Source organism: Callospermophilus lateralis, chromosome 3 (genome assembly GCF_048772815.1).
Source record: "Callospermophilus lateralis isolate mCalLat2 chromosome 3, mCalLat2.hap1, whole genome shotgun sequence".
Taxonomy (NCBI): Eukaryota; Metazoa; Chordata; class Mammalia; order Rodentia; family Sciuridae; genus Callospermophilus; species Callospermophilus lateralis.
In genome coordinates this window covers 121,833,420-121,847,327 of record NC_135307.1, presented here as the reverse complement: position 1 = coordinate 121,847,327, position 13,908 = coordinate 121,833,420, and the positions used below count along the sequence as shown (strand labels likewise).

The 13,908-nt window shown below is 41.0% G+C and overlaps 1 protein-coding gene across 3 annotated transcripts in view; it reads right to left on the bottom strand.

Annotated features, from left to right (window-relative positions):
• The window catches only part of Cyfip1 (cytoplasmic FMR1 interacting protein 1), an 89,855-nt gene that overhangs the window by 35,885 nt on the left and 40,062 nt on the right, over positions 1-13,908 (bottom strand). For all 3 annotated transcript variants that reach the window (XM_076851259.2, XM_076851258.2, XM_077109180.1), the window contains exons 10-14: positions 11,479-11,570; positions 10,333-10,450; positions 7,712-7,834; positions 6,624-6,749; positions 680-846 (exon numbers count right to left, since the gene is read on the bottom strand). In XM_076851259.2, coding sequence (XP_076707374.2) covers positions 680-846; positions 6,624-6,749; positions 7,712-7,834; positions 10,333-10,450; positions 11,479-11,570 — 626 coding nt within the window. The remainder of the gene's footprint in view (positions 1-679; positions 847-6,623; positions 6,750-7,711; positions 7,835-10,332; positions 10,451-11,478; positions 11,571-13,908) is intronic.

The following is a 13,908-nucleotide window of genomic DNA, read 5'->3' as shown; positions in this document are numbered from 1 at the left end:
GTACTTCAGATTTCAGATTTTTGGATTAGGATGCTCAACTTGTATAACATTTTATTAATGCTAAAAGTTATACCATGCTGGGTGACAAATATTATCAATTATAAAGCAAAACTAAATAATAATGAAGTCTGTACATTCACCAACCCCCAGTAAATTTCAATTTACACAGATGTCCTTGAAACATAATTTTATCTGAAAGGCTCAACATAAAGAGAAAAGAAGCTCAAGACAGCTATTAGATTTCTACAATGACTTTGTAGTTTTGACGGATTTGTAGGAAAAGACAGAGAAATAAAAGCAAAATGACTCAAGGTGACACACACTGAGGGACAGTGTGGGACCTCCAGTCCCCAAGGCCAGATAATCAGAGTTGTGGGCAGATTCTGATACAAGTAAATATGCCTTTGTCTTATTTATTTCCCTGAGGTAAATATGCCTTTGTTCCTGGGTCTGCAGACCGTAAATACTATGCAGGTGACTTACTGCCAGTTGTTCAGGTTACTAATTAAATCCACCACATTACATATAGCTGTCATTCACCAAAACAGTGTCTGGGGGTTGAAGATAAATTACATGTACTGAGACTGTTTATGAAAATAACTGTCCTGCTGTGTAAAGCAGGTTTCTCAGATGACTTTTGGGTGTGGCTGGGTGCATAGGGTGAGAGCAGGAGGCTGACCTCTGGATGACGTTTTTCTTCTTCTTGATGGCCTGCCGCAGCGGCTCCCTAAGAGTCACCTGGGAGAAGTCCTGCAGCGCAGCGTAGACAGTGTGGCGGATGGCATGGTTGAACACGCTCTCCATCCTGCCCATCAACACCTGTAGGCCTTTGATCATGGCGATCACCTGTAGGGGATACGGCTTTCAGCAGCTGGAGGGGAAGTGGGGACAATGCTGCACCATCCAGGAGACTGTTTGCTCCTTACCCAGGGCGCTCTCCCTGGCCTCCCTAGCCCTTACCCTGGAGCTATACAGCCCCATCATCACCTTCCCCAGAGCAGTGGCCTCAACCCAGTCTTGTCCTCCTGGTCTGACCTCCCCACCATACTGTGAGTGCCCTAAGGGCAGGGGTGCCTCTGACTCACCCCATCCACCAGGGCACACCCTACCCTGATAGGGAAGAAGAGAAAAGATCCAGGAAAGCATAAGTGATGCTAACTGGAAAAGCAAAAGGATGTTATGAGAGTTTGTATCCCAAATCAAACTTGTTAACAAATGCGTGGAAGAAAATGCAGGAAACTGCTTCAAGTCCCTCTGTGATGGCCTCAGGGGCGCAGTACTCCCCCAGTGTCACTGTTAAGGTTTCCATGTGTTTACTCTGGAGAACTGTTTAATTTTCTATTGCTTTTCTAATCATAAAAAGAAGAAAAACAAAAAAAGGAAATTTCTATTTCTAATTAATTTCTAATTAATGAGAAAACCCCATTTGAATGAAAATGAGAATACCACATATTTGAACTTATGGGAAGCAGGAAAAGGCTTGCCAAATGGCAAACTGAAAGGTGTAAATGTGTACATTAGAAAACCAAAAAGGCAGAAAATAATCATCATCTAATATTTGTCATGAAATTATAAAAAGGACAGCAAAATAAACTTCCTAAAGTAGTACAAAAGAAATACATAACAGAAATTGATGAAACAGTCAACTAGAAATATATCAAAGGGGGATCAACAAAGACAAAACTGTTTACTAATTAAATAATAAAACTGGCAAGCATAAGCAGAACTAATCAAGGAAAAATAAAAAGATAAGGAACAGATTATTAAGAATGAAAAGGAAGCCAGGTGCAGCTGTAATCCCAGTGGCTCAGGAGGGTGAGGCGGGGGACTGCAAATTCAAAACCAGCCTCAACAATTTAGAGAGACCCTGTCTTAAAAGAAAAAAATTAGGGACTGGGGTTATAACTGAGCGGTAGAGCACTTGCCTAGCACAGGTGAAGCACTGGGTTCGATCCTCAGCACCACATAAAAATGAATGAATAGAATATAAAGATATTGTGTCCACTTACAACTTTAAAAAAAAAAAACAGGGGGCTCGGGTTGTAGCTCAGCGGTAGAGAACCCGCCTAGCACATCTGAGGCCCTGGGTTCAATCCTCAGCACCACAAAAAAAAATAAATAAAATAAAGATATGGTGTTCAACTAAAACTAAAAAATATATATTAAAAAAAAACGGGCATGGAATGTGGCTCAGTGGCTGAATGCCTCTGGGATCAATCAAACCCTGGTGCCCCCCCCCCACCAAAAAAAAAAAGAAAGAAATGGGGGACATTTCTCAAAATCTTAAGCACATTAACAGATTATGAGGGGCTGGGGTTGTAGTTCAGTGGTAGAATGCTTGCTTAGCACACGTTGAGGCACTGAGTTTGATCCTTAACACCATATAAAAATAAAAAATAAATAAAGTTATTATGTCCATCTACAACTAAAAAATATTTTTTTAAAAAAAAGAGATTATGAGACTATACAGCTATAGCATAAGCATAGAAATCAATGGAACAGAATTAAGAGTTTAGAAACAAACCCTTGTATTTTCAGCTAATTTTCCACAAGGCACTAAAACAATTTGATGGGGAAGATTCTTTTCAACGAACAGTACTAGGACAACTGGTTACCCACATGCAAAAGAATGAAGCTGAATCCCAGTGCAGCAATGGGTTAACGCAGCAGTTCTGGGATGATCAAATCCTGCACATTTCCAAGAAAAGCCTGTCTTCAGGACTGGCCCTTGGCCTGCTCCCAAGAATAGATCTCTGCAGTGGGAATATTTTTGCCTGAAAACTGGATTTTCATAAGCCTAAGGCCTCGAGCCACTATTCCACTCTGAGCCACTATTTCAGTCTGACAGAGAGTCAATGCTAACAACGTAACTAACAGTGATCACCTGTTTTTGCTCAGGGTCTGGAGTCTGAGTAGCTAAGGCTGGTCACCAGGCTCGGCCTGCCTTTATGAGAGGCCACCCACAAAAACTCTAGACAGGAAGGTTGGGTCAGTTACCCTGGTTGGAAACATCATGCACATGTCACACATGCTGCTGGGAGAATTAAGCACGTACCCTCAACCATCTGCACCCATCTCCTGGATAGCCCCTGTGCATGTGCCTTTCCCTTTTGCTCATTTTAATATGTGACTTTCTGCTGTAATGCCATAATTTTGAGTATGATAACTACTGAATCTTGAGGGTCCCAGCTATTCACTAAGCTTAAGGGGTAATCTTGGGGACCATTGACACAATCCTTACCTCAGAATGTATAAAAAAAAAATTAATTCACAATGGATTATATATTTAAATTAAGAGGTAAAACCACAAAATTCCTGGAAGGAAATGTAAGAGTAAATCTTCATGACTTGAAAGCATAAGCAACAAAGGAAAAATAGATATACTGGACATCACCAAGTAGACTGACGTTGCCTTGGGTTGAAGAAGGAGAAGTAGGGAGACAGCTGATAAGTATGGGGTTCCCTTTTTGAGATAATGTCTTTTGTTTGATTTGTGATCATAAAACTCTGTGAATACACCAAAAGAAACAAAATGGTATAAGATTTATTATGAAAAACTTTACATAGTCAAACGTAGTGGCGCTCGCCTGTAATCCCAGAGACTAAAGAAGTTGAGGCAGAAGGATCACAAGTTCAAGGCCAGCCTCAGCAACTTGGTGAGACCCTGTCTCAAAATAAAAAATAAAAAAGGACTGAGGATATAGCTCAGTGGTAGAGCACCCCTAGGTTCAATCCCCAGTACCTACCACCCCCCGGCCAAAAAAATTTTACATAAAACTTAGAAAATGTAGACTAATTCCTTAAAAATACAACTTACCAAAATTGATACAAAACAAAATTAAAAATCTGACTACTCAGGGTTGGGGTTGTGGCTCAGTGGTAGAGCGCTCGCCTAGCACAGGCGAGGCCCTGGGTTCGATCCTCGGCACCACATAAAAATAAGTAAATAAAGGCATTGTGTTCATCTATACCTAAAAAACAATTTTTTTTTTAATCTGAATACTACATAGTAAAAAGAAAATGTTTCAAAAAATATCCCATTAAGGGAAGGCTTCTCCAGTAAATGCCAGCAAACATTTAAAGAAAAAAATAATATAAATCTTACACAAACCATTCCAGACACTAGAAAAGAAGAGAACATTCCATGAGCCAATTTATGAAGTCAACATCCAAAAAATGATTAAAGTTCATAAAAACATAGTAATAGGGCTGGGATTGTGGCTCAGTGGTAGAGCACTTGCCTAGCATGCATGAGGCACAGGGCTGGATCCCAGCACCATATTAAAAAACTAAATAAACAAACAAAATAAAGGTATTGTGTTCATCTACAACTAAAAAATGTTTTTTTAAAAATGCAGTATTATATTCTATAGGTGTGAGTGGGGCATAGCCACTTCCCTCCCCAGAACACACGGTGGAAAAGCGCAGGTGGTGACTTTACAATAGAGAAATTTGACATCTGACCTCAACCAGGGGGTCGAGGTCAGCGTTAACAGCAATATATCATGTTGACGGTATTCCCCGACAAAGGCCACTTCACCTCTGTGGTCCTCTTCTCCAATCTCATCATAAAAAGAAACCCATCAGATAAATTCCTGTACAACACCTGCCTGGTGCTCCTCAAAATTATCAAGGCTATAACAAATGTCTGAGAAATGCTACTGCCCAAGGTGTCTAAGAAGACATGCCAACCGAGTGTAATATGAAATCCTGGATCAGAAAAAGACTATCACAGGAAAATTGACAAAATATAAATAAAGTACGGACTTTCATTAATAATATCAATGTTGATTTATTAACTGCAACAATACTAACATATAATATTAATAATAAAGGAAAATAGATGTGGACTATTTGGGACCTCTTTGTAGCATCTTTATAATTTTTCTATCAAACTAAAAAAGTTTTCTTTCTTGTTTTTGTTTTAAGTAACATTAAAGGCTATTCAGATTAGGACAATGGCATATGCTGGTAATCCCAGCTACTCAGGAGGCCTCGGCAGGATGACAAGTTGAGGCTAGTCTGGGCAACTTTAGCAAGACCATATCTCCAAATAAAATTACAAAAGGAAGGGCTGGGGATGCAGCTCAGTGGAGAGCGCTTGTCTAGCATAGGCACAGCCCTGGGAATGATTCTCCGGACCAGGGGCCTTGTTCTCACTCATTCACTTTGACACAAAAATGAATACCTATTCCTGTTAAAAAAAATCTCTTAAACTAAGAATGGAATGTATTTTTTTTTTGAATTTTTTAATATTTATTTCTTTAGTTTTTGGCGGACACAACATCTTTGTTTGTATGTGGTGCTGAGGATCGAACCCGGGCCGCACGCATGCCAGGCGAGTGCGCTACCGCTTGAGCCACATCCCCAGCCCTGGAATGTATTTTAATCTGATGAAAAAAGGTGGCTGCAATAGACCTATGGAAAACTTTTCCTTTGAGAAGCACAAAACAAGCATGTCTGGCACCTCCCTTCTATGGGGTAACTACAGACCCTCACCCAGTGTGATTGAAAAACTAAAAAGTAAAACAACTTTCACGTCATTTGCAGATGATATGATTACATAGGTGGAAAATCCAAAAGAATCCAAGAAATTATAATTAATGAGCTTAGACAAGTTGGTAGATATAAGAGAAATGTATTAAAGTTTACATCTGAAAGTGACAAGAATTGAGAAATATTTAAGACTATACCATCTATCAGCTGACACCTAGAAATAAAGGTAAAAAAAAAAAAAAACTCCAAGATTTTTATAGATTGCAAAAGAAATTAAAGTGAATCTGAATACAGGGATATAGTTCACTCAAAAAGATTTAATATAAGAAGTTTCTCAATTCTCCCAGAAATGAACTATAGGTTTATTCATATCCTAATGAAATATTCTAGTAGGTTCCACTAGGGATGGGAAAAGTGTCTACAAAAGGACAGAGGACAACAGCCAAGCAACTCTTAAAGAGAGCAGAATGCCATACTTACCAGACACAATGGATTATTATTAAGGTATAAAGTATTGTTGGGAAAAGGAAAGGCAGAGGGCCCAGAGAGTTGGGGGAGGGGCAGGTGCATTGGAAATTAACTTCAGGGGACCTTCAAATCCCCGCTTCAAAGGTACATCCAGAAGTCAATGCAGAACACCTCCATGAACTTAGGGCATGCAAAGACTTCTTAAAGACAGCAGAATATAATTATTTTTTTAAAAAAATTGGTCGATACTGGAATTAAGAACTTCCATCAAAGGCCCAGGAGGACACTGCAGAGCTGAGCCCCATGTATGTGACAGCCAAGAGCTGGTGGCCACCACAGGGAGGAAACACCCAGGCACAGCTCTCCTCTCAGGGGAGAGAGATCGCATCCCAGTCAGTCATCTGGTTTTCCTGTACCCAAGAAACTGCTCTCCAAGCACAAGGATGCAGAAAAGAGCCGATGACCCAGGGCCCACAGACCTAGGAACCCACAACCACTTTTACTGAAATCTATTTTGTCGTTTGGACTAAGCTGACCATACTAAGGGCTGCCCGACTACCAACAACAACATCAAGTGGGCAGTTGGCTCACAATTTTGCTTTGCTTTCAGAAGGCAAGAGAAGAGTCACAGGAGGAGGAGACAGCAGACATGTCCTCACCTCCACCAGGGCAAACTTCTCCTCGCTGGTGTAGTTGTAGCGCGTGGCTCGCTCGTACTCCTCGGCATTGTCGGGGCAGTCCTTGTTGGAGTACTTGTCAGTTGGGTGCACGAGCTTCCATGAATACTGGTGTGGACAGTAAGAAGAGAGACATGCCACCATGAAGGCAAAATGCTTGACTTCTGGTCTGACCGTGACCAAGGCCACCAAAAATCAGCCTTCTAAAACTGACTATATCTGAAAAGTCACACACACACACACACACTATCCATCTCCATACAAGGGCAAAAGACTCTGGCCATGTGACTTGAGGTTTAGTAAAGACACCAGGCCAGGTTTGAGGATGCACACCTGAAATCTCAGCTGCTTGGGAGGCTGAGGTGGGGAAGAGCTTAGCAAGACCCCATCTCAAAACCAAAAATAAAAAGGGCTGGGAATGTCACTCAGTGATATGGCACCACTAGTTTCAATTACTGACTGAAAAAAAAAAAAAAAAAAAAAGAAAGAAAGAAAGAAAGAAACACACTGGCCAAAGAGCCTCTGGGTACTGTGTATTGAATGTCTGAGACTCTAGGTATTTTCTCACCATTTAAAAGAAGAACTTGCCTTTCAAGTGATCATTTGTTCTTTCAAATAGATAACTGTTTTCTAACCAAAATAAACCCCCAAAGGAAAAAAATCTGAATGACTTAAGTCATCCAAATCTTTATATGGCACCAGAAACAATTTTACTACTGTTAAACAAAATAGCTGGAGCTCCAAAGAGTAAACGTCCAAAAGTGAGAATTACTGACCATCTCAATGGTACAAAGTTAATCCTATCAGTTGTTTAAATAGATGAAGCCCTTTATTTATAACACTCCAAAATGAACTGTGCTTTGAATCATCTTAGAAATACATATATGGGTACATGTTCTTATTTCTAAGGTCAAAGATTTAACAACAAAAAAAAAAAGAATGATTTGTTCTTGACCCAAAGACCGAAGTCAATGCAGAAAAAATACCAATTAGCCAATTTCATGACAAACCAATCACAGTGCTATGCACTTAGCTCTTTGAATTTCTGAACACAACAAAAACAGCCCTACCACTTCCATCACGTGTGCGCTCCACTGAGACAGCAGCTGCAGGCCTTGCAGAGCCAGGTCGAAGAGCTTCCGGTACTCAGCATCTGTCTTCTGGGCCTCCTGGCGGCCCGACCCAGTGACAACCTGGGGTGCACGGAGATCGGGAGAAAAGTCACAGGCCTGCTCATGCTCCCACCCGTCAAATCCACACTAGCAATCTATCCTAAGGTCACATGTGCAAAAATCGCAAAATGGGCGAAGGATCTGAATAGATATTTATACAAAAAGAATCTCCGATTAGCCAATGACCACATGAAAAGAGCCTCAATATCATTATTCATTGGGGAAGCACAAATCCAAAACATAACTAGACATCACTTCACATCAACCAGAACACGTAGGATCAAAAAAAGAGAGAATGACCAGTGTTGGTGAAGATGTGGAGAAATCAGAAGCCTCACACTCTACTGATAGGGAAGTGACAGGGCACAGCCCCTTTGAAAACAGCCTGGCAGTTCCCCAAAATGTTAAACGGAAGTGTTATCATCACTACTCAGCAATTCCACCCCTAAGTATCTCCTGAGAGCAAAGAAAACTTGTTCCACACAAAAACTCATACACTGATGTGCATAGCATCATTATTCTTGACCCAAATGTTATTCATTCATCCAATAAATAACAAAATGTTATTCAATCATAAAAAGAATTAAAGAGCCAGGTATGGTGGCACACAGCTGTAACCCCAGTGACTCAGGGAGGACAAAGCAGGAGGATTTTAAGTTGGAGGCCAGCCTTAGCAATTTTTTGAGGTCCTAAGTAACTTAGCAAGATCCTGTCTTATAAACAATAAAAGATAAATCTGGGGATGTGTTTCATTGGTAAAAGCAACCCTGGGTTCAATCCCCAGTACCAAAAAAGAAAGAAAAAGAAAAGGAAATAAAGAGCTAATACATGCTACAATGTGGAAAAATCTTAAAAACAATATGTTAAGTGAAAAAGCCAGTCATAATGGGCCACATACTATATGTTCCATTTATACAAAATGCGCAGAATAGACAAATTCATGGAGACAGAAAGTGGACTGCCAGGGTATGGGGGGAGGGGAGGAGGGGTGGGGAGTGACTACATTTAGGGGTAATGAAAATGTTCAAAAGTGGGTCATGGTTGTAGAGCTTAGTGAATATACCAAAAACTTTGGTAGTATAATTCCAATTAGTTAATTATATGACATGTGAGCTCTCTCCATACATCTGTTTAAAAAATAGACTAAGCAAAGCATTCAAAGGTAGACTTTTTAAAAATAAATTAGTACCTAATTATAAAAGTACCACAGCAGACCCTAAGAGGAAGATAGGAAATGCTCACTGCAAAATGCTCTTATCTGGAGAAGCAGAATCCAGTGGTCTATGTGGTTCAAGAGCTTCCCATTAACTCAGTCTTACAATCATGTCCCGTGGTCTTAGGGGAGGAGCTAGTCCCCTCATTTCTTCCCTTGCAGGCTATGCTAGCTGTTGAAGCCAGGTGAGGTGACACCTGCTCACTGGAGAGCTGTCCCAGTCCCAAGCCAGGGATCTGCCCTGGAGACAGCACATGACCCCAGGTATCTGGATGGCTGAGCTTTTTTCAGTGATTTTAGTTACATGGTGACAAGTATCTGGTTAGTAGAGACAGGGATGCTCACTCTCCTGCAATGAGTGGGGCTAACAAGCACAGAGTCATTCTTCTCAAATGTTAATGGTCCTCCTGAGGAACCAACCAGTTCTGAAAACAGATCAAGACCCTCCAGCCTATTCTCAGCCCATACTAGTCGGCACTGCACTCTGACCTTGACCTTGCTCCCTGCCTCACTAAGATGTGAGGAGTGATGTTCCACTGCTCCCCAGGTCAGAAACCTCCCCGAGGCTGTCACCACTCTCCTGCCCACTCCACACACCAGGGAAGATGAGAGAATGTGAGTGGCCAAAAGGAGGCCCCAGCAGACCTGGCTGCAGAGCTGGAAGGAATTATAAAGGTCCCACTGCAGAGGAGAAAAGCCCTCCTCCTACACTCAAGCCCAGGCCTACCTCCCAGGCACACAGACCACTGCCACTGAGCCCGAGGACACCACCTGTCACCCACCCAGAAGCTCCTGCCACCTCTGGCCTCAGGACTTCCTTTTATTCGAGACACGAAGCGGGGGCAGGTCAGAAGAACCCTTTCTTTTCCCAGTAGTCTCCCCTTTCCACTTCTCTTCTAGTTGCTTAAAACCATAATACTAACTAGGAAATGCCAATTAATGGTTTCTCCCTGGTCTTCTCTTTTGAAATCCTTTCTTCTTTTCTTTTTTCTTTTACTCTTTTGGAGTGATGGGAATCAAACACAGGACCTTGCACATGCTAGACAAGCCCTCCAACACCAAGCAATACCCCCAAACTTCTTACTATGTTTTCCCAAAGAAAAGCTGGACTTCATGTAGCTGACCAGATAGTTAATTTCACTGCCTTATCAATCAAAAGCGTGCTTTTGAAAAAATATTCAGATTTGGCACTATATTGTGTTTGTTAAAGCAATTCACATTAATATTTGAGTACATAAGAATACAAGTGACACCCAGATGCTCACCAGGCTCGGGGTCTGCCCATGGGTGGCTTGGTGGCACATACCTCGCTGTTGCTATAGCGCGCCAGCTCGGAGATGAAGCGCATGTGGTCCTCCCGAATCTGGATCATCTGCTCACAGATGTTGTACTGCGGGCTGCTGCTTGAGGACGTGCACGTCCACCTGGGTATGGAGGGAAAGTGTTACTTGAAGAGGTGCCAGTAGGACAGTGACGCATTCCAACAGCTGGGGCGGCTGAGAACACTGTGTGTGGCACCAAGGCTGCACAAAATGGAATTTCCATTTTTAAAGCATTGTTTAAATAAATGAAACAAAGAATATATGACAGGGACCACCTGTAGTCTGTCAAGTCTATGCATTTACTATCTGGTTTTTACAGAAGGGGTCTGCTGACCGCTGAGACCGACATTCAACTTTGTCAAAATCATGGGGACCACAAGTCAGCTGTGGGTACAAGAGCTTGGCAAAAGTGAATACAAGCACGTGATGAGAGTCTATGTGCTATGTGGGGTCCACAACAGAGACCTGTGTGTTTATTATTACCTCTAATTGTGAGCTACTGATCCTTCATAGCACAGTTGTCCACCCTGCTCTGTACAAGACCAGAGAGGTAACAATTTAGGATTTATGGTCCACACTATCATTTTCACATCTGTCACATAATCATCATTTTAACACAACCTTTTATAAACATAAAAAACATTCTCAGCCCCAGGGATCTTACAAAAACAGGCCTAGACTGGTTTGGTCCTCAAGTGACAGTTTTATAAACTCAAAAGCACATATATATATCTCTACCTGCCTGCAGGGTTGGTTGTTAAGCATTTTAAGCACCCCACTGGGACCAGAGAGTTATTTTATAGTTCTGCATTCTCAACTAGCACTGACCAGTTGAAATCCCCGAGATGAGGAAAATGTTCTACATCTGTGCTAATACGGTAGCCACTAACCCTGGAGTGTTTGAAATGACTGTTCTGCTAAAGAAAATTAAATTTTAATTGCGTTTTTCAATGGATTTAAATGCAAATAGCTATATGTGGCAAAGGCTACTATACTAGATATTTAGTTCCAGAAATTTGGAGAATGTCAAAAGTGTTCTCCCTAGATAAGTAGGTAGGATATTACAGAAGTACTCAATCAAGGAGGTCACAACAGAACACTCTAGCTGGGCAGCTTTACTCTCCTCCTACCGAGATTTATTTTCCTCGTAGTGGGCGCTGGTCTTGATGTATCTTGCCAGTTCTATTTGCATGTCCCCGAACAGCGGAACCACCTGGAGCTGCTGCATTCAAAGAACAATAATAAAAAACAGGGTCATTATGCATGTTCAAACCCCAGATACATAAGCACAAGGAAAATGACTAATGCTAATAATTATTGTGGGTTGAATGCCACCTCCGCAAATCATTCACAACAACAACAACAAAAATCTAAGTAACTTCTACTTTCTCTTTGAAAGGAACAAGATACAATTTAAGAACCAACATACTTTGAAACTATATAAACTTTAGAATCAACCTATCTTATCTTGTCGCTTTATTTGTGACCCCTAAGAAAACAGCTGGATTTCTGTAACTAGGAACAACAATTAAATGAAAATTTATAAAGAAATAATTTGCAATACCTCACAAAAATGAAAAATGTACATAAAAAGCTAACAAAAGACTTCAAAACAAAAATAAAACCCCCAAATTACAGAAAATTTCTCAACACATGAAGCAATATACTGTCTTCCTGCATTGGGAGGCTTGGTAATTTATTTTATTTTTTGACCTTCTGCATGCTAAACAAGTATCTAACACTGAGCTATCTTCCCAGCCCAGATCTATACATTTAATGGAATCCCAATCAATATTCCAGGAGGAAAAAATATTTTTGTGTGTAAATCAGTAAACCAATTCTAAAATACATCTTGAAAGGTGAAGGGATGATATCCAAGACTATCTTGAGGGACAAAACAGACCTGTTAGAAAGCTGCAGCAGCTAAGGCAGGGTGGCCCTGGAGCAAGGACGGAGGCCAGAGGACAGGACAGGACAGAGAACCTGGACAGAGCCACAGACAGACTGAGTTATGACCTGAGTGACACCATAGAGCAATGGAAGGCAGATGGTCTTTACAGTAAATGAGTGGGGTCAACTGGCTATCCATTCTAAATGCCAACAATGCCAACCCCTACCTCACACCATGCACAGAAACGAGTTCCAGAGATCAGAGATCTAGACAAAAAAGGAAATGGAATGCTCCTAGAAGGTAACACACAGAAAACTCTCATGAGACTCCTGTCTACAAAGATTTTTTGAAGTGGACGTTAGTGAAAAGATTGATGTATTGGCCCATAATAAAATCGAGCACTTCTGTTCATCAACCGACCTCACTAAGAAAGTGAGAAGGAAGGGTTAAGGGCATTGCTCAGTGGCAGAGTGTGTGCTCAGCAAGCATAAGGCTCTGGATTCCAACCCCAGCATTCTTCAAAATAAAGTAAAAAGAAGGTAGACGGAAAGAAAGATGTTGGTCCCAGGGTATGAAATCTCAGTTAAGCAGGACAAATAAGTTTTGAGGACCTAATGTGTAGCATGGTGATGATACTGCATTGTATACTTGAAATTTGCTTTGAGAATATATCTTAAATGTTTTCACCACACCAATAAAAAATGATAGATGCAAGGTGATAAATGTTAATGAGCATGATTTAAAAACATCACAATGAATACATATATCAAACCATTACACACTGTATACCATAAATATATGAAGTTTTTATCATTTCTCTTATTTGGGAGTAGGGCATATACTGAGGAATCTAACCCTGGGGTGCTTTACCACTAAGCTACATCCTCAGCACCCACCTCCTTTTAGTTAGTAGTTAGATGAACACAGTACCTTTATTTTATTTATTTTTATGTGATGCTGAGGATCGAACCCAATACTTCACATGTGCTAGGGAAGCACTTTACCAATGAAATTCAAGTCCAGCCCCTCCGCTCATTTTTTTTTTTTTTTTTTTTGAGACAGGGTCTCACTAAGTTGCTGAGGCTGGCCTCAAACTTATGATCCTCCCATCTCAGACCCCTGAGTCTCTGGGTTTATAGGTATGTGCCACCACGCACAGTTCAATTTAATTACATCTTAATAAAGGTGGGGAAAAGAGTGAAAAAGTGAGCCCACAGGGGACACAGCAAGTATTTTAGAATATATTCATCCACAAGAGATGTAGCCAAAATATATAAAAAATTACACAACATAGGGAAGAAAAGAGCAAAAGATTGAAGTGGTATTTCATAAAAGGAAATATACAAAGGCTAATAACATGAGAAGTAACCAGAGAAACATTAAATAAACTCCCAGGAAACACCAGCCATTAAAATCAGAATGATGTACATGTCCTCTCTGGGATGTTCCCTGCACCCCCAAGACCGTGCCAAGTGTTGCTGAGGAGGAGCCTTCACTCATTGCTGGTGGATAAGCAAATCAAGACACCTTGTGAGGAAATCATGAGACCAAAACTAGAGTAAGTAAAAATAGGTGTGCCTAGGATCCCCACCCCTCTCCTGAGCAGTATCCAATAGAAATGCTCTAAAACAGAGCAACACTGTTTGCACAAGCCAAAACCCGGGGGGGG